General features: G+C 43.4%; 5 protein-coding genes across 11 annotated transcripts; 2 read left to right on the top strand and 3 right to left on the bottom strand.

Moving 5' to 3' along the window:
* Nucleotides 1–1,270: 1,270 nt before the first annotated feature.
* On the top strand, nucleotides 1,271–4,848 carry LOC148390959 (tubulin beta-6 chain-like). The gene is made up of 4 exons (XM_088390701.1): nucleotides 1,271–1,368; nucleotides 2,235–2,343; nucleotides 2,405–2,515; nucleotides 2,791–4,848. Exons 1-4 carry the CDS (start codon nucleotides 1,312–1,314, stop codon nucleotides 3,939–3,941), a joined length of 1,428 nt encoding a protein of 475 aa, XP_088246827.1. The 5' UTR covers nucleotides 1,271–1,311; the 3' UTR covers nucleotides 3,942–4,848.
* Nucleotides 4,849–6,258: 1,410 nt separating this feature from the next.
* LOC148390958 (vacuolar fusion protein MON1 homolog B-like) lies at nucleotides 6,259–9,999 on the bottom strand. Of its 4 annotated transcripts, none has more exons than XM_088390693.1 (6): nucleotides 9,832–9,999; nucleotides 8,955–9,043; nucleotides 8,325–8,855; nucleotides 7,367–8,159; nucleotides 7,153–7,300; nucleotides 6,259–6,905 (listed from the first exon to the last, which is right to left on the bottom strand). In XM_088390693.1, the coding sequence occupies exons 2-6, from the start codon at nucleotides 9,025–9,027 to the stop codon at nucleotides 6,678–6,680; spliced, it is 1,773 nt and encodes a 590-aa protein (XP_088246819.1). In that variant the 5' UTR covers nucleotides 9,028–9,043; nucleotides 9,832–9,999; the 3' UTR covers nucleotides 6,259–6,677. The 4 variants fall into 4 exon arrangements, with proteins under 4 accessions (XP_088246819.1, XP_088246821.1, XP_088246818.1 ...); XM_088390695.1 differs by having other exon boundaries at nucleotides 8,325–8,858; nucleotides 9,832–9,997; XM_088390692.1 differs by lacking the exon at nucleotides 9,832–9,999 and adding an exon at nucleotides 9,625–9,643.
* A 614-nt stretch (nucleotides 10,000–10,613) lies between these two features.
* On the top strand, nucleotides 10,614–11,347 carry tcta (T cell leukemia translocation altered). The gene is made up of 3 exons (XM_088390704.1): nucleotides 10,614–10,978; nucleotides 11,056–11,107; nucleotides 11,184–11,347. Exons 1-3 carry the CDS (start codon nucleotides 10,768–10,770, stop codon nucleotides 11,224–11,226), a joined length of 306 nt encoding a protein of 101 aa, XP_088246830.1. The 5' UTR covers nucleotides 10,614–10,767; the 3' UTR covers nucleotides 11,227–11,347.
* On the bottom strand, nucleotides 11,266–15,907 carry glyctk (glycerate kinase). 4 transcript variants are annotated; one of them, XM_088390696.1, is made up of 6 exons: nucleotides 15,813–15,907; nucleotides 15,172–15,229; nucleotides 14,372–14,733; nucleotides 13,923–14,074; nucleotides 13,583–13,758; nucleotides 11,266–13,232 (listed from the first exon to the last, which is right to left on the bottom strand). In XM_088390696.1, the coding sequence occupies exons 3-6, from the start codon at nucleotides 14,719–14,721 to the stop codon at nucleotides 12,360–12,362; spliced, it is 1,551 nt and encodes a 516-aa protein (XP_088246822.1). In that variant the 5' UTR covers nucleotides 14,722–14,733; nucleotides 15,172–15,229; nucleotides 15,813–15,907; the 3' UTR covers nucleotides 11,266–12,359. The 4 variants fall into 4 exon arrangements, with proteins under 4 accessions (XP_088246822.1, XP_088246823.1, XP_088246825.1 ...); XM_088390697.1 differs by lacking the exon at nucleotides 15,813–15,907 and adding an exon at nucleotides 15,631–15,794; XM_088390699.1 differs by lacking the exon at nucleotides 15,172–15,229 and having other exon boundaries at nucleotides 15,813–15,834.
* A 1,072-nt stretch (nucleotides 15,908–16,979) lies between these two features.
* Nucleotides 16,980–19,546, bottom strand: LOC148390955 (PRELI domain containing protein 3B-like). The gene is made up of 6 exons (XM_088388788.1): nucleotides 19,370–19,546; nucleotides 18,631–18,799; nucleotides 17,925–18,014; nucleotides 17,597–17,667; nucleotides 17,421–17,523; nucleotides 16,980–17,263 (listed from the first exon to the last, which is right to left on the bottom strand). The coding sequence occupies exons 1-6, from the start codon at nucleotides 19,399–19,401 to the stop codon at nucleotides 17,144–17,146; spliced, it is 585 nt and encodes a 194-aa protein (XP_088244914.1). The 5' UTR covers nucleotides 19,402–19,546; the 3' UTR covers nucleotides 16,980–17,143.
* Nucleotides 19,547–19,811: the final 265 nt, after the last annotated feature.

Here is a 19,811-nt window from a genome sequence, read left to right as displayed (position 1 = left end):
GAAATTAACATATTTTTATCTGATTCGTTGAAACTAAACGTCAGATTAATCAATTACTAAAATAATTGTTTATTACAGCCTTAAAGTCATGCAACATCTCTGTCGTCGTTTTTTTTCATTTATTTATTTTTTGCAGTGCAAATGCGAACCAAACTAAAAGCGAAATTTAGTTGAGCCTGACAAAACACTAATGAAGACGGAACAGGAAGGTGTTTGAAGAGCAATACTGTCACCTAGGGGCGTTTAGTATGTACAGCTAGAATTAATAGAATATATTGCAAATGAATCGCATTTTCCATTTTCACATCAAAACCTTTTCTGCGATCACAGTTAAGTTCAATTTCCTGTTCTATAATTCACCCCTTTCCCCCACCCCATTTTCCAGAAGTAGCCTAAATTTTGTTATCTAGCTGTCACCTGAGCAGAAACAGAATGGTTGCATCACACATGAGCTTTCCCCACAAAGGTAGACACACCAGTAAACAGACACACATACACTCAAAAATGCATGAGGAGGTAACAGGAAGGAGCTCGGGGCAAAACACATAAAGGTCAGTGCAGATGAGTAGTGCAGCTGGCGAATGACCCATGCAGACAGTTTTATGAAGTTGTGACGCAACTCACTGAGGTGATAATTGTTTTCTAAAGGCTCAAGTATACGGTAATACAGAACATATGAGGATTGTTTAGATGCACAGATGATGTCATCTCGACAGCACTTCACTCCACTTGAACAACACTGAGAACACCTGAGAAAACTGTTCGTTGACTTTAGCTCAGCATTCAACACCATCCCCAAATTGTGCAACCATCGATCCATCCCTCTGAAACTGGATCATGGACTTTCTGACCAATAGTCCACCAAGTTTGTAGACGACACAATGGTGATGGGCCTTATCGTCAACAATGAGGACTACAGGGTCGAGTCGAGCACCTGGGATCCTGGTGCGCCGACAACAACCTGTGCATAAACAATTGTTCAGTGGAACCACACAAAACCATGCTCTGTTGACTTCCAAGTTGCTCTAAAATGTAACTAATTTGAGGGCTAGATGGTCTGAGTTGTCATTGTATAGGCCGTGTTTTAAGTCATATTTTAGAAATCCATTAGTTAGCTATTAGTCTATATCACAAATTCATAATGTGCACATCTGAAATTGGAGCATCTTTTGGGGTGTCCCCCGTTGAGGCTCCCTCCCTCCTTGACATCAGTGATGATGTCACGAGTGGTTACATATAACCAGTTGGAGCCCTCCAGCTTATCAGAGGCACCCACCCGCTTAACCAACTGCAGTTGATGCCTGAGTCATCATGCGTGAAATTGTACATCTGCAAATTGGTCAATGTGGCAACCAAATCGGCTCAAAGGTAATTCAATTATTGTTGTCCTATAATTACTACTATGTCCTAGTATTTAACAATCAGAATGATTACACAATGTGTATTTTAAGTTTAAAAGTACGTTATGAATGAATGATTTTTTTTAACAATAAATGCATGTAAATAGATGCACTAAACAAAATAGACAGTTGAGAAAAAATATATACTATATATACGAATATGTATCGTTTTTTGTAATGTATTCACAATTTTTTTGAATTTACATTATTACAGACAGTTAAATTGAGAATAAAATGAAGCTATTACATCCAACAATAGCAATATGATGGTGATGTTAATATAATTCACATTGATTGCAAATGTTTGATTTCATTTTATTTTTTAGAGGTAACAATTCATTTTGAAATTGATTTCAAAACAAAATAGACACTATCTATTTGGTATATTCTCATATTCTCTACATTTGGAAGAAAATTCCATTACATTGGGAGTTGAGACCATCCCGGTTCTCCACCGATATTCAGTGACACTGTAGCACTCACTCTAACTCAAATTTTGGTATCACTGTTCCACTAACAGTGTGTGACGTGGGTGTTTTCTGCCGGGCATTCTGGGAGGAGATAAGGGCGAAGACTGGTTGAGGGTGGGTCATTCTGTTTTTATCGTGGCCAACGCAAAACAAGAAAGAGGAAAAACGAGATAATAAGCCACACATACAGATGTCAGTCAAGTGTGCTTGCCTAATAGCACAATCTAAATTTAACGTAATATAAATTTGAATCCTATCAAAGAGACACATTACAATGGGATGATTAAAATGGCCCCCAAAAAAGTAAGACATCCATATGTTCAAGCCAACAGAGTCATTACAACATATGCCTTTTCCTTATCAGTTTTGGGAAGTGATCAGCGCAGAACATGGAATCAGCAAGACGGGCATCTATGAGGGCGACAGCACAGTCCAATTGGATAGAGTCAATGTCTACTTTAATGAAGCACATGGTAAGTAAGGCATTATCACGAGACTCCATGATGGACTTACTAATGACAAATGTGTCTCCAGGAGGTAAATATGTGCCTCGTTCCCTGCTGGTTGACCTGGAGCCCGGCACCATGGACAGCATCAGAGGGAGTCACATCGGTGCTCTCTTCAGGCCGGACAACTTCATTCATGGTGAGCTGAATATCCAAAATATCCTGAATACAAATGGTGTCTTGATATACGAGTGACTCGACTTGTGAGTTTTTTCAAACACAAAATGTCTTTCTGCACATTTTTGGCAATGTGAACTCAATAAAATTCAATGCTTCTGGTTTGCAGTGCATTGGAATAAAAATGGTGAAGCAAAACATGTAGACAGATAATAGTCACTGGCATATTCTATATTCTTCATCATCTATTCTGTTATGTTTGTGTCTCCAACTTTTGCCCTTCTGTTGTCAATCCAGGCAATTCAGGTGCCGGCAATAACTGGGCAAAGGGCCACTACACTGAGGGGGCGGAGCTGATAGAGCAGGTCATGGACCGGGTGAGGAACGAGAGCGAGAGCTGCGACTGCCTACAGGGCTTCCAGCTGGTTCACTCCCTCGGTGGCGGCACGGGTTCCGGCATGGGGACCCTGATGATCAACAAGATCCGAGAGGAGTATCCCGACCGTATCATGACAAGCTTCAGTGTCATGCCCTCACCAAAGGTCTCCGATACTGTGGTGGAGCCCTACAATGCCACCTTGTCGGTCCACCAGCTCCTGGAGAGCACGGACGAGACCTTCTGCATCGACAACGAGGCGCTCTATGACATCTGCTTTCGCACGCTCAAACTCACCACTCCCACGTATGGAGACCTCAACCACTTGGTGTCCATGACCATGAGTGGGGTCACCACCTCCCTGAGATTCCCCGGTCAGCTCAATGCCGATCTGAGGAAGCTGGCGGTCAACATGGTGCCTTTCCCCCGTCTCCACTTCTTCATGCCCGGTTTCGCCCCGCTGACCCCACGCGGCAGTCAGCAGTACCGCGCCCTCACCGTACCCGAGCTCACCCAGCAGATGTTCGACGCCCGTAACATGATGACGGCCTGCGACCCCAGACGGGGACGCTACCTCACGGTCGCCGGAGTCTTCCGCGGCAAGATGTCTACCAAGGAAGTGGATGAACAAATGCTGGCCGTCCAGCAGAAGAACAGCAACCACTTTGTGGACTGGATCCCACACAACGTCAAGGTCGCCGTGTGCGACATCCCGCCCCGAGGCCTCAAACTAGCTTCCACGTTTATTGGCAACAACACGGCCATTCAGGAAATATTCCGCCGAGTGGGCGATCAATTCGCCTTGATGTTCAGGCGCAAAGCCTTTCTCCACTGGTACACCGGCGAGGGCATGGACGAGATGGAGTTCACAGAGGCTGAGGGCAACCTCAACGACCTGGTTTCAGAGTACCTGCAGTACCAAGACGCCACGGCCGAGTCCGAACCGGAGGACGAATACGAGCAAGAGCCGCCCGTCATGGCTACAGCCACGAGGATTCAGTCCCGGATGGAAGTTACGACGGAAATGGTGACAGAAACGACGAGGGAAACTGCGGATGAGGATGTACCGTGAAATGTTGACAATCCAAAATCAATGAGAAATTGGTGCTATGAAATATTTACACAAATGTACGTTGGCTATACACGTTTTTAAGTTGGATTGCAGGTTTATTTGAATAAAATATGTTTGGCAAACGGGCAGCAAATTGTGGTTAGCACATCTGCCTCACAATTCAAATTTTTTGGGGCTGGAATCTCAGTTTAGGAATTCTTGTGTGGTGTTTGTTCTCCCCATGCAAAAACATGCATGTTAGTTTCATTGAAGTTTTTGAATTGTCCACTGGTGTCAAAGGTCATATGTCTATCTAGTTATGTGCACTGCTGTTGACCTGACGGACAATGGGAGGGATACTTGACTTTGTATTAAGGCTTCACTGTCTCTGTCTTAATTCATCTTTATTTCATTTAATTTGTGATTAGTTACGTTCAAAGTGTTTGTAAAGATGTTATGCAAAAGTTAAGGAAAAATCCTGACGTGGTAACACTGCGACTATAAATTTACTTTTGCTTGTATATAAAGTCAGGGTGTTATGAGAAAAAAAAAGTTATATTGCTATGAATAGTATTACATAGTATAGTATTAGCATTTTTTCCGTAAAATAAAAATGTTATTATTGTAATGCATCTTGTACAATTCATATTTCTTTCACAGCTTTATTTTACAGTAATATATTTGTTTCTCTCGTCTTTACTCTTGCATGGTGCTTATACGTCTTTGTGTAATCAACAAAACTTTTTTGGAAACTATATTAAATTGACTTGACTTTGTATGATGGACCGCATTGATGCTGATAAAGTGTGCTTGGCTGTCACTTGGTTTCCTCCCACTGTGAGCAGCCTGGCACTTTGAGATTACGCATTTTACCGCCTTGAGTCTCTGTGGAATCCGATAAGTACAGAAATAAAGTTGCATAAACTTGTGTATTCTGTTGTGGCTTGTGACCATGCACAAATTATTAATGCAATTTTTGTCGTAGAATTTTGAGTGCCCAAAAGTTAGGTTCCATAAGTAAAGCTATGAAATTATGGTCAGATATACCTATGAGAATAAAGTCATCATTTTACATGATAAAAAAAAAAATAATTTCGTGTAAAAGAATCAGAATAGCCACTGCAGTGTCCTTCTGTTAGCATAGAAAAATCTAATGAACTGGAACCAGACATGTATTTCCATAAATATCATACTGTTGACACTGCAGTCAGCAGCCTAAACTGTGTTCTTGGTCTTCCAAGGTTGCATAGAACTTTCAGCCGTCCATGGGGGACAATTGTATAACACTGAAGGTTATTTGAATAATGCAGTACTCACTAACAGAGGACAAAAAAAGAACTACATAGATTATTTTGACATCATAGAGGGGAGGCCAAAAGGGGAGTTATGAAGTTGGGGAGGTAAAAAAGTAACAAAGAAAGGACTCATTAATAAAAATTGATTGGAAGAAGGATGGAAGAAAAAAAAGAAGGGAGGATTTGAGGGAAGGAAAGTCAGAAGAAAAGAAAAAATACATAGATATGAGGTGAGGCAGGAAGGCAGAAAAGCAGGTAGAAGAGAGGGAAGGAAGGAGGAATGATGGAAGGCAGAAAAAAAGGATAGTTAGGAAGGAACAAAAAAAAGCAGGTCAAAGGTGAAAGCAAGGAGATAAGTAGGGAATGCAGGAAGCCACAAAGGAGGTTTTAGTAGTGGAAAGGAGGATGAAGGAAGCAAAAAAAAAAAAAAAAAACTTAAAGCAAAAGTAGGAAGTAAGGATGCTGAAAAGCTCTTAGGGAAGGGAGGAAAGAGATCCAGAGGGGAAAAAAACTTGCAAATGTGAAATTATTATACAGCTTTTGGCAAACCCTAAACACTCAAAAAGGTGTTCCTGTTATGTCACTCAACGCTATTTTAAAGAAAAAAATAGACCTACTGCTTGAGAAAATAAAAATGTTTAGCTTGAAAAATATATACGTTTTTGACTTCATACCTTAAAATGACTATTCTTGTAAATGACTCTTTGTCCCAAAAAAAATCCTGAAAAATATCTGCCATTTCATTCTTTTTTTTTTGTGTTCATTATTGTTAGATTACCGGTTTATTTTCAGATAAGAAACATTTCATTTAGAAAAGAAATAAACATTTAACAAAGCCATTTAGGGGGAGGGTGAATCCAGAAAAAATAAAACTTTTGAACTGGAAAACTTATCATTAGCAAAATTGCCTAAGTCATTTCACAACACCAACAAAAACACCAGTGTGCTTGTCAAACATTTTGGTTTTTTTCTTGAGGTCTGTGTCGATTGTCATTCGTCCATTGTCATGATAATCCACAAATCTTGAATTGAGGCAACCAGACTGTTTTTGTTAAATTTATTTTCCCAAAGACATTCAAATATGACTTGGGCAACTCTGCAACTATTAGACTAAATTTTTATGATCGTAATATTATTTTCTACGTGACCACAATTCTAACTCAAGTCCTCTGAGGGCTGCATTGTACTGATGAAAAACAAATAATCAGTTCATTATTATCATCATCATTCCATCTTATGAGCAGTTGTGGGTTCATTGTTTTGGGGGGGGGGGGCTTTGAGGGTTTATTGCAAGGATGTTCCCGCTTGTCCAACTCTGCTTGCATCGTGCTGGTCGTCTCCCGTGTGCAATACATTCATAGTTTTCTAAAACTAAACTAAAACCACTTAAATAGTTCTGTTCGTTGAAAATTAAAAGGTGTCCCTACCTACCTCAGCTTTTGAGTGTCAAAGTGTAGCGTCCTCATAGCAAGGACAGGTAGCCGTTGTCGGCCGAGTCTGTCTGTTCCGCCTTGGCCCCTCGTGAGCTCTTGGCGGGGTTGGGCGTGGTGGAGTACTTAGGTGGGTACCTGATGAAGAGGCGCTCTTCCTCCTTCTTGATCCAGCGGAGGAGCTTGGTGATGACGGTGATGGCGCACGCCTTGGTCACCAGTGGACTGAAGCATGTGTACAGCTCAAACTTGCTCGTCACCTTGTGTAAAAATCACCAAAAAAGAAGAATGAAGACCTATTTTGTGACACAATAATAACTAAGTTTTTTTCTTTTTTTTATCTTACACCACACACTCCATTTAAGAAAGAACTCATATTAACAGTGATCAAAACTCAAATTGAGTAAACTAAGTACCCACCCTAAAAACAAATTCAAACTGAAGCAGAAACCCAAAAGTCAAAATGACATCAAATCTAATGTTAATAAGAAATGCCAAACGACGTACCCACGCGAGCAGGGTTTCCTTCTCCGCCACGTGGTAGATGAGCTTCAGGGGTCGAGAGCTGCTGTGAATGCGGCTGTGCATGTAACGGTAAAGGTCCAACAGCCTCATTTTCTCCTCCTCCGTGTGGTACGGGGCTTCCATCTCGGGGCTTGTGGGGTCAACAAAGTCAACGTTAGAGTCATACACAAGAATCACCGGCGAAGAAGAATCAGACCTGGTGAACTGCGTGAGCTGGCGGTGGTTGTCGGGCACGTCGAAGGGCTTGTACATGAAGTGCCTGAGGTCGGCGACGCCCACCTGGCCGACGCTGTACGACTGCGCCTTGGCGATGAGGCCCAGCGAGCCCTGCGCCGCCATGGCCTCCTCGATGCGCCGCTTGCACTCAGCCACGGCGTAGAACGCCTCCTTGTCGGTGGAGAGCAGCAGGAGGCACACGGTGCACTCGGGCGGGTCCAAGTAGGAGATGTACGCGTAGAAGTAACAGTCGGGGTTGAAGAGCGGCAGACAGATGGGCGTCCAGATCTCGCCGGCCTGGAAGGCGGAGGAGGCGCCGATGAGGTTGAGCAACAGGTGGACGTCGGCGGGCTCCAGACGGGCGTCCTCGATGACGGCTCTCTCCTGCACGATGGTCAGCAGCTGGTTCTTGGCGATGAGGATGGAGAAGACCAAGTTGGGCGTGATGGCCTTCTGTAAGATCTGGCTGAGGGAGTCCCTGAGGGAGGAGGCGAGCGGCAGGCAGTGCACAGCCGCCAGAAGGAAACTGGGGTCCGAGTCCAATAGGTCCAGGAGGCCGTCCAAGATCTTCTCGGAGCCCGCCAGCAGACGCCGTAGGTCGTAGTTCTTCTTGTGCTCGAAGATGCGCGAGATGCTGGCCTGCGTGAGCATGCTGATGATCTGGTAGTAGACATAGAGGAGCTCGCCGCGCAGCTGCTGCTCCGACTGCCGGCTGTTGGACACGCACACGAGCACCAGGGGGCCTTTCTGGAGGAAAACCACGGTGTGCTCCTCTGACAGATGCGCAGGGAAACACACATTTAGCTCCCACTCAAAAAATACAACTCTATGTATTTTTCTTTTTTTTTTTTTTAAAAAAGGACAAGCGAAACAAAGTGATGAAATAACTAGGACAATGTCATTACATCACACACATGACTTATTTTCGTGATGCTCACCTGAGTAGACGGAGCGTATAATATTATCTCCACTTTGCACAAAGGACACCAGTGCCATCATGACGCCCATCGTAGATGACAGAGCTTCTTCGCTGCCGTAGCGTGAATAGATAGGCTTTCCGGCTTCGCTCAGCACAAAGACATGCTTCCTGTGCCGCCGCCAGCTTTCCGCCGTCACGTCCTCGTCACGGTGGGAAGGGCCGTGGGCGGCGGTGGGAGATTCCTGCATTCCCACCTCCAGCAGCGGAGACAAGCGACCTTTCACGCCGAGGCCTTGCTCCTCCAACTTGGCCTTGGCCAGCACGGTGACGACAAACTCTCCAGAGTCACTTTGCGTGCCGTTCGCCACGTCGTCCTGATGCTCCTCGCTTTCCGGCTCGGTTGCCGGAGGAGGAAGAGAGCCTTCTGTCTCCTGAGGGGATTCCTCTGCACCATCTTGTGTTCGCGTCTCTTCAAGGGCAGCTTTCTTGGCCACCAGATCGGGAAACATGTGATTCCCCAAAAGTGAAAGTGAGGTTGCCAGGGTGTCCGCTGCTGAGATGAAACCACAATGGTGAAATGACAATTGGTATTATCATAAAAGGTGAATTTGTGAATCGTAACCTGCAAATATACAGAGGACTACTGTACCTGCTGTGTTAACTTCTAAGGGTGGACATATCTTGACTCCCTGTGTCTCTCCCTCTTGATTGTCCATGTCCATGATACCATCCCAGTCACTAGGTTTTGGGGGTAGGGTGAAAGGACAAATCGAGGTTAGCCCGTCTGGTTGTGGAGAGGTCCTAAGATTGAATCCCGGTTTAGGTAATCCTATACGGAGTCTCCAACTCATCAGCCATAATGGGGTCAAGCGTAATATCAGATGAATGGATGTGTCAAGTTCCATTTCCTGTTTTATGGTTATAGTCACATTCGACCTCTGTATCCTTTTTGTTGCACACCATAACAAACTATACACCCAAAAATCACAGTACAAATGTGGAGTTAACCCTAACTCAAGAGGTTCTCTGACACCTCGCGTGACGACCCAAGTAATGAAAATAACTTGCAGTTGTATTTTAACAGACATCCCAAGACTGTTGAACAACCACATGGATGAATGGCAGCAATTATACTCGCGTGGCCTCACATGACGACAGAGAAAAGTTGCTGATAGAGTATTGTCACATAACGTACACTGTGGAATTCGCTATACACGTCTAGATAATACCCCACCACAAACATAAAACCCGAGTATGCAAACGTGACTGAGTGATCGCCCAGAGGCAACCCGTTTGTTAAAATTAGTCTTCAGTTGAACCTTTGAGGGTGATGGTATCTCACATACAACGGTGAAGTAGCATTTTTCATTCCTTAGCACATATTTGACCCGTCGGTGAATGTTGACGCCAGCTGCTAGCCTAACCACCTAGCAAGCGGCACAAACCCAGTTGAATTTAAGCCCCGGCTTAACAGTCGTCATAACAAGTGAGGTGCAATAATAAGCACACCAAAAGGTAGAACTTACGTTTTGTGTGTGTGTGTGTACAGACGAAGCTGAATTCCTAAACTGCTACATGAAGTCTCGGTGGTCGTCAGGCTTGAATACAAAACGTCAGGGATAAGAAAACAAATGCTTCTCTTACAGCAGGAGATGCGTCCGGATTTGGTGACGTCACGCTCAGTTAGCCAATTGGGTCACTCGTTGGCTCCAGGCGGCCCCGCCTCCAAAGTACGTTTTAATCGGCGGCAAAAGCAAAATGTTAACAACGCTGTTTTTTCTTCATCAAGACCTTGGGTGTAGAACTTTAAAATAATAAAAGGCAATTATTAATGCTTGTTTGTGCATTAGACAGAGGCTCGCTTCATTTGTCATTGTGCTACGTAAACTACGTCAAATTCTATCCATCCGAAGTACGCAACGTAATGTCGCATGCACGAGCGGGAGGTCATTTTATATCATAACATTAATATTTTTCATTGCAAACAAAACCAATTACAATAAAAATATTACATTTACCTTTCACGATTTCACAATGTATTGATGTTTGTTAAATGTTCCTTTCGGAAAACCGAATCTGAAAGTGACTCTTCTTTTTTATTATTATTTTATGTTTTCCCCATTAGTGTTACATTTCCGAAAGAACTTGACATCTGTACTCTGCAGAACAAAATATAAGATTACATTACAACCTACGTTTTTATTCAAAGTGGGGGAGGAATCAGCAATGTTTTTTTGTTTTTAAGAGGTTTTTTTTTTCCTCACCATTTTCAAATTGCATTAATGACAGGCATGAATTCTACGGAACTACGTCACTTCGTATCCCCGAACACACTTCCGTAGCGAGCGTAGCTGGCTACGCTTCAGCGAGCTGGCTGCGCTTGTTGTTCTACTCAGTGAGCGATGTTCGACTAAAGTACTCACTTGATTTACTGGACTAACGCTTGAAAGTAAGCGGGCATTATGGAGGAGCCTTGGGACTTTGAGTTTCTGTCCTGTATCACCGACGGCTGCTTGTCATTTCTGTCCGAATTCGTGGAGGACTGGCTCGCCAACGATTTGAGAGTCTCCATATTTAAAATCCTTCTCAGTTGGTTGATTTTCAGTCTCCTAGCTATTCATTTTGCTTGGAAGATTTACGGGAACACGGTGAACGACATGTATTACCGGCAAGGTGGGTATTATTATTATTATTATTTACACCAGCCCCTTGCTAACGTAGGGCTTTGGCTGACTTGGTGTTTTGTTCAGGGAGCGGGCAGAACGGTGGGACACCTGACACAACGTCCGGCCTGGGCAGATGGTATGGATCCGTTAACTATTGCTGTTAGTAACCGTTTTTATTGTCATTGTGTAATGTCATTTTGTCTTTGTCGCAGGGGGGACACAGCGGGTCAACCATCCAAGTCTCATAGGGATTAGTTGGACTTCTGAAACTCCCAGGGATCCTGAATGCACCTAACCATTCTGACTTTTTATTGTATTTGCTGTACATGCGCCTGTAAAACACCACTGTAAATACAAAATGGATTCTAAATACCTATATTGTGTCTGTGATTGTTTAACAAGACACAGTACCTTGACCCACTCTGGTAGCTCACAAGATATTGGGGTCAAGTAGGAGTTTGTACAAATGTCAACATGGTTGACCAGTGTCACAGTCAAGATGTTCTGCATTTGAAGCTCAGCTCCAGCTTTTAAGTTTTAAGAGTCTATTTTACTGTGAGTGTTAGATGACGCACCATCAATACTAAAACAGAAATAGCTAACAGCTATTTACACAGACTTATAATAATTAAAAGAGCAGCACACAACTACAAAGCGCCACATTGGGTATTTGCATGCTTGTGGTATTTGCGCATACCGGATTAGCATACTGCTCTGAAAGAGGTTTGTTTTGTACATGTATGTCCCAACTTTCACAGATCGAGATGAAACCTAAAACTAAGAATGCTTTGTAAAGAATTTGTAGGGGGTATTGTGGAGCCACTTTTTGAAACTTGCACAAGAAAGCTAAACAAATATTGATTTTAAGATAACGTCATTGTTGGTTTAGAATTTTAGTGTCTGATTGATACAGAACTAAACAGTAGCATTTCTTAACACAAAACAGCTCCTATGATAAATCACTTGTTGGCTGAAGTTGAAGCAATAACGTATCATTGGTTTTGAATTAAAGAATTAGAAATCTTGCATTGCACAAATGGAAAAAAAATTGAATCTTATTGGAATAATAAGATATAGTTTACTGTATGAGCTGTGGAGGAGATAGATGGCTGTGCGTTATCTATAGTGGCAAAAGATGCCCCGAAATAGGTTTCTTTTCAAAAGTGCATTGAGTACTACAGCCGTTGAACTTTCAGGGGACCTATGCTAAAATAAAATAATATTCCACCAAACCAGTGGTCCCCGAGTTCCTTGGACAAAACTTGTTGAAAGGCCCTGCCATAGATAATTTTTCACATTAACTTTTTTTTTTTTCCCTTCACCAAAACCCTTGTGGTTCCCACAAACTTTAAGAATAGCAAGAATGCCGTGTAGTTATCCTTTGCGTGCTATTTGGCACTACATGGAATGAGCAGAACGTGCACATCCATGACATTGGTGCAGGTTAACCCCGGGACAACCAAGTTGCGACCACCAGATAGACAAGTGAAAAAAGTAAAAGAATCGTTGTTTTTAAGAAAGCTGAGCATATCCAACTGTTGTTTTTGAGCATCCTTGTACAAGCCCGCATCCGTGACAGCTCCCGCTGCCTCGGTGGGCCCGTCCTGACCGTCGGTTCCACCGCTCAGGAAGACCGGACTGTCTACCAGGGGCTGCAAGTCTCTCAACTCCAGGCCCACTCTCATAGCCAGCTCCTGGTTGCGACCCCCGCGGCCGTTACCTATGAGTTCCACGGTGGGCTCACCCCCGGCCAGCACGCATGTAATACCTTGTCCTTGCGTGCGATCACGCTCCAAACTCTGCATAACACGCCGAAGGTCCGCGGCCTCTACTCCCACTTCCGGTCCCAGCTTCATCACCTCGGCGGCAAGCTCTGACGTGTTTTCCCCACGCGAGCAGGCGAAGTGGGCCAGGAGGTTGTAGAGACGGGACACTGACCTCACGTCACCGCACACTCCCGGGGAGAGCACGATGGGGCGGTAACCCAGCTCAAGCGCCCGGCGGCCAGCGTGCTGGAGGGCAATGCTGTTGGAGCCGATCACTACGTTGAGAACGCGCCCGGCCTCGTCTATTTCAACTCCCTGGCGCGAACCAAGTCCAGCTAGCACGTCCTTCACAGAGGCAGGGGCAGAGTCCAGCAAGCCGTAGCACTCAAGGACTGCCAGCACCTCGTCACGATATATCGGACCCCGCACTGTGGGGCCGCTCGCTATCAGGTCCAGTGGGTCACCGATCACATCTGATAGTATCAATGCCACCACCTCATTGAAGAGACACACAAAAACATTGTTGCCTATTTCATACATTTTATATCCATTTTCAGTTTTTGAAAAATATTTTTTTTTGGATGAAAAGAAAATCACTAAAAACCACACAAATATATTACCTCCAAAATATTGTCAGTGGGTTTTTTTTTTCTTTGGCTTGGCTTTTCATTGGCTCACTAGAGAATATTTTTTGTACCCAAATGCACATAGCCTGAAAGCAGGCTGCTGCAAGGAGCAGCAATAAAGTGAAGGTTTTACTGTATGTTTTTTACAAAAACTAAGTAAACCAATTACAATCCCTTATGGCAAAATCAAACAAAAATTAAATTAAAAGCAGAAAATACCTGAGCAGGGTGTGCACACTGTGCAAGTCCTCCTCCCTTTAACAAGGAGAAGGCACGTCTTACGGTGTTCAGCTCTTGAATGGTGGCGCCGGCGGCTGCCAGTTTACGGGTGATGTCCAGTTTCTCTTGGAGCGTCATTGGCGAGACGGGTGCGGGGAGCAATGCGGAGCCCCCACCTAGTTTTTCAACAACAGTGCTGATCACACAAAGATAATGTTCACCCAACCCAATCACAAGGGGTTTACAATCCTGACCACCCTCACAAAAAGTTAAAAATGTAATATAGAAATACGATGGGTGTAATGAAAACTGATTTGAATCGGAAAATTTGTTACTGTACCTGAAATCAGCACGAGAAGCAGGTCGTCCTCCGTCAACGCATTTGCAAGCCTCGCAATACATTCTGCTGCCTTCAGGGAGTCGGCGTCGGGCAGGTTGTGTTGAGCACCCTCCATGACTTGGATATGGCTTCTTTCCTTTAACAGCAGGTGGCTGCAGTGACAAATGTCATAAGTCGGAATGTTTCCACAGTTGTGTCAATATGTCAAAGAAAAATTAAAATAATCTTCTGGCTTTTTCAGTGGAATCTCATCTTTTGAAGAAAAAAAACCCAACTTATTTTCTAATAATATTACAGTGTGTTACATATAATTCTGAAGTTGTGACTACTTTTCTACTACATTTTTTAAAAATCATTTTCTTTTAACTTTGACAAAAATACATGTATATTATACTAATTCCTGTTATAATACATAATATTTGAAGTAACTTTTCCATCTTGTTGCTTACTGTTTGCCATGCTGCCGTAACGTCTGCTGAATGCCATGCGGCACGCTGATGACTCCTCCCACCAAATGTTCTCCCAGAATCTTCTCAGCTTCGGCGGCCATGCCCAGCACCGCTTTTCCAAAGCCCACCACGTGCACATTGTTTCTCAGCGGGAACTTGCCACCGCAGATGCCAGCGACCACCATGGAGTTGCCTTGGCGTTCCAAACTCTGCCGGATGACGATATCCGGCTGTACGCCTTCCACCGCCGCAGCAAACACCTCCCGCGCCCCACGGTCGAGTGACATTGTCCTCCTCCCCAGGAGAGCAAGGAATGGTTGAGTCCGGATCAGGGAGAGAACGCGTGCCATGGAAGTGATTACCTAAGATTGGAGGGGAAAAAAATAAAGGATAGCTTTTCAATTGTTCTCAAATGCCCACTTTCCATTTTACCGGTTCGATCCCGAAACTGACTGGTTCTGCCAACAACAACAAATCACTGCATCTTAACTCCACGGAGAGGAGAGTGAATGGCGAAACCCCCAGAAACAAACAAGAACTGAACCCCCCCCCCCCCAAAAAAAAAACACAATGTGGATATACTCTTAGTCAATAAACTCCATTGGCTGCTTTCATAAGTTGCTATCGTACAAGTGGAAGCCTGGTGTTTCCACCTACCTGTAAGAATGTTCAAATGGAAGTCTAGTCAGTGTGTTCCAGTTTAGCAGGCGAGTAATTCTAGTGTTTCAAAAGTCAGACTGACTAGTTAAAAGAGTGTATCATGTGTGTTTGTGTGTATGTAATGATTGACTTGGACTCACTACATGACCCGGCACCACTGGCTCCCCTGCGATAGCGCACGTCTCTTCATTTTTTCAACTGCAGAGTGCACATAAAGACAAATACACAAAGAGAAAAAATTATGGAAAAGAAGATGTTTGTGGGATCTCCACCCTGTATGGTCCCAGCCAAAAACAGCCGTGAAGGCAAACTGCGCGTGACTAGACGTAATAAGAAGATAAAACTTTTTTCACTATTAATGTTACTTATCAGATCAATTCAAATCAACAAAACCAAATTATATTTTATATGGTTCAAAATTGTATTTAATATCAGCACAAAACCTTTTGGCCTCTGCTAAAAAGGAAAAATTTCAGGCAAAACCCACGAGACTATCTGACCTTTATTTGGGGTTAATGAGAGGCATGTTAAATGGTACGATGTGCTTACTTAACAAGTGTTTTGAATTTTAAGGGAAAACTCTAAACACAACCACATACCTCACATATCTCACAACCACATACATGTATTCAACGTCCAATTCCGGAAGCCCGTTTTACTTTATTTTCTGAACAAGTAACAAAGCGACAATAATAGAGACCGTGTCTGCTAGAACAAAAGGAGCCAGGTGACTACCTAATGGATTTAAATGCATAGCGAAATCGTTAAGTGGTGTGCATACCTGCGTGAGTCGTTGGCAAGCCCAATTGCACTATTAGTGGGCGCTACGTGTATTACGGCGCATGCCCAGAAGGTCGCTAATGTACGGCAACTACACTAGGACAAATAATCTAAGATGGATATATTTATATACAAAGAAATGTTGCTGTAATATTGTTGCGACACAAGTGGAAATGTATGTACAAAACGTTATCAAAGTAGTCACTTAATCAAAGTACATCAAGTTAATAACATCAAAAATTGAACAACAAAGAACTTAAGGCTAATTCAGGTAATATTTTAATCAATGAGGCAAATTCTGTTTTAAACTTGAAAGTCCATGTTAGAATGACACTTAAGAAACGACAAAGTACATTTACAAAGTCATCAAAATGCTTTTATTACATTAGCACGATCTTGAAGTTGGCAAGATTTCACAGAGGCACGTTACAATTTCCAACTTGCTTCATTTAAAAGTCCGTCTTCAGAATATGTTACATTCAAAGAAATATACTAAAAATACAACAACAACCACACTGTCCATTGTAACAGTATGAAAACTACCACGAATGTTCAGCTCCATCTGCTCCTTCAAAATGTGTAGCTGAGTTAGATGTGCAAATGGGGACTACTGCATTTAAGAAGCAGCCTTCTCACGCATGGAAGCACAGTAAATTTGCCAACCAACCATTCTAGACTTCATCAAAACACAACCACCCCAAGCTAACTTGATCCCTTCACATAACTTAAATACATAACTATTAAATAACAGCTAATAATTTACAAACTCATTTACTAATACCAAGTACAGAATGTTATATATATGAGGTCTGAGTGTTGAAGATGCAACACAAAAAATAAAATTAAAAAAATACTAACATTTCCGCCATTGACTGTCCTGTAATGCGCAAAACCATTCTAGCACTACCATATAAAACAAATTTAATGAAGAGAACTGTTTGCTTATAGGGATGCTTTTGACAATGCGATTCTTCTGTGCCCTCAACTCTTTCATGCCACAATTAGCACATTTGCTTGACACATGCCATATTTGTGTCAAAACACAACACTGGCGATGGTGCTTTTCTGAGGCTGGATTTCCACTTCAGGTTCAAGTGCCCAATTCAAAATATAGTGCCAAAGTCAAATTTTTGGGGGTGTCTATTTCCAGGTTTGTTTTCAAGTGACACAACTTATTATTATTACACTGCCATGTCACTTGAACCATGCAATGTAAATTCAGCCTGAGAGGTTTTGGCACTTGTTTTCCTCCCTTTTCCACAGTTCCCTGAGTTTCTACCCCCGACAGCCAAGGCACAGGGGATGCTTTGGTGGAAAATTAGGAAGCGGAGGTCATTTGTCAGTGACGGCAGCGGCGGCCAACGGGGTTCGCATCGTCCCGCGTGCTGTTGCCGCTAGCTCCTCGATTTCAGTGTTGAGCCGCCGGATCACCCACTCGACTGCTTCGCGGCCCTGGAGAAAGACAATGTGGAACATAAGTGATAGCCTGAAGCGACCAGCAAGATTCCAACTTGCCAGGTGATATTAGAGTTAAAGCTGGACGAGTAATCAATAAAAAGTTGTCTCATATTTAAACCGTAGTCTGTATGACGTCTCGTGGATCTCCTACCTTTCCTGCGTTGGTTGAGATGGTGCTGGCTAGAATGCCCTCCAAGTAGCTGCTTAGACTTACTCCTTTTACAGAGATGATAGCTTCTTGTGTCAGGATTGTTCTGTGGAGAAGAATATTTAAAAATATTTCTTGTAATTCTTGTATTGCAGACCATTATGTTTCTATGAGCTTACTTTCTGGAATCCTCAGGGTGGGGTTTATACGTTAACTTCTCATCCACAGACACCAAATTGGTGAACGTAATCTGCAATGTGGGGAATATTCAAAAAGGAGTTGTCAGACGAGTCTCGAAATAGTACAGCACAATTATACTCAACTATACAACAGGCAAGGCTTCATTCCAGAAAAGCTCATTAGAACATTTCTTTACAACCATTAAAGAAAGCGTTGACAAAATTTGTGCATCAAAAACTGCTGATATTTGTTTTAATAGCTTTGTAAAAACATTTGTTTAAAATTGCCCATTGTTAGGTAAGATGGCCTAAACTATTACACACTCACATTTGTGGACTGAAGTTCCAAACTTTTCTCTTGCGGATCCACGACCGAGTGCTCTTGAATGTACGTGCACGTCCGTGTGTTGCCAATGATCTGAGGACAAATGTGAAGACAAACTTCTGAATTTGCAAAAATATAATGACCAATACTATCTTTACATACATTTTTTGTGAGGCTGACATACAGACAACCAACCAAACCATTCAACATACATTTACAACTGTGGATAATTTAGATACTTCCTTGAACCTAACTGAGATTCACACTGAATCAAAAGGGACAGCTTCCACTAACACGTCTAGTCACGCTCAGGACAGACAATCTGATTACGCATTCCTGTGTGCATCATTAACCGAGGCGGGAATTAAAAAGGATATTCATAGACAGGATGATCACAGATGGCGAGCACATCCTAAAACGTCCTCAGAGATGTCAGCTGCCCATGAGGACACAAGAGCCACGCGATAGCTCACTTGAATTACTTGTCCTTGCAAAGGTCACGGGGGCCGCGACACAGACGGGGCACTTTAGCGTTCTCGTGAGCTCTTATTTTAACTCAGAAAGTTACATCACATGCCATCACGGGTTGCAGCAGAGCCATAACAAAATCTGCACTCACTATTACTACGCTCCAGTCAGCAACCTGATCCAACGCTTCTGTCCAAAGACAGAAATAGCTTTGTGGCAATAGATTGCTTTGGGTACTCACAGACTTGACTATCGAGGGAAGACCCCATTCAGTGCTGAGAAGCCTCTTGCTGTGGAGGCGGCCGTGCTTGTCGATGGTCCGGTCCAAAACGTCTACCCCGAACACGCTGGGATTCATCGGGTTAGGGTACTTTTGCATTGCTGCCTTGGTCACCGTCTCCCAAGGGTGACTGTTGGAGGAAAATAAACAGTCAAGACCACTTTCAAAGATTTTAAATTAATGAATACAGTCACACACACACACTACAGAACTTAGACGCACACACACTGAAGGGTTTAACCCTGACGTAAGGGAACTAAAGTAGAACAAAGGTCAAGGTCCTTTCAAAGAAAACACGATGCATCTTACAGCGAGAGAGTCGAAGGTCAAAGTGTCGGGTTTCCATGGAAACGCGTGCACGCGCCTCGACAGCGATTGACTAATGATGTCACAGTGCGGGAGCGAGGGAAAAGTGGGGGAAAGGTTACTCAACGATACGGGCCGCTTATGCAACAACGACGCCGCCGATTTAACATACACGCGCCTTTTAGCACTTGACGCATTGTACCATTTTCACATCCCAGCTATGATGTCATGAGTGACCTAAAGCCGACGAACGTGGTGACAAAAAGTCCCTAGCATGCTAGCTCATTAGCTACCCTCCATCAAGTACCCGGATGTTCCACTTTCTGAATTGTGTAAGCCGTACATAATATGAGTCTGATGCAACTTATCGACGAATCATTGCATTGGTACTCACTTGAATATGTGTTCCGATGTCCAGATCTTCATAGTGCAGAGGGTTCGGTCAGAAAGATTGATTAATGTACAGAGAGAACGTTGTGAGATGCCGGCCGGCCGGGGTTGAAGTCAAGACAGCCGGCGTAAAGCCCTCCCCGGCTTCTTTTTCCCCATTGAGTTCAACCGAGCTGTCACGTGACTGCCATGACGCACATTCCGGCTATTGGTGGCTTGCATTCTGGCTCGCGACTTGCTTGCTGTCAGTCACCCCGGTCAGCGCACTAGAGCAGGCATCTGATAGCATATTAAAAGATTATCACTTTTTTTCACAGGCCAAAACTACATTTCCTGTTAAAATTTACCTATGACTTTTCTCCCCTAAAAAAACTTTTTCATCATTGATTTCTGGTTTTGTTAAGTTTGGATTGTTGTGAAACATTTTTCTGGCCAAAAATCTGACC

Source organism: Syngnathus floridae, chromosome 11, assembly GCF_059516105.1.
Source record: "Syngnathus floridae isolate MCC-2025c chromosome 11, RoL_Sflo_1.0, whole genome shotgun sequence".
Lineage (NCBI taxonomy): Eukaryota > Metazoa > Chordata > Actinopteri > Syngnathiformes > Syngnathidae > Syngnathus > Syngnathus floridae.
Note: the sequence above shows the minus strand (reverse complement) of the source record. Positions and strands in the feature narration are given on the sequence as shown.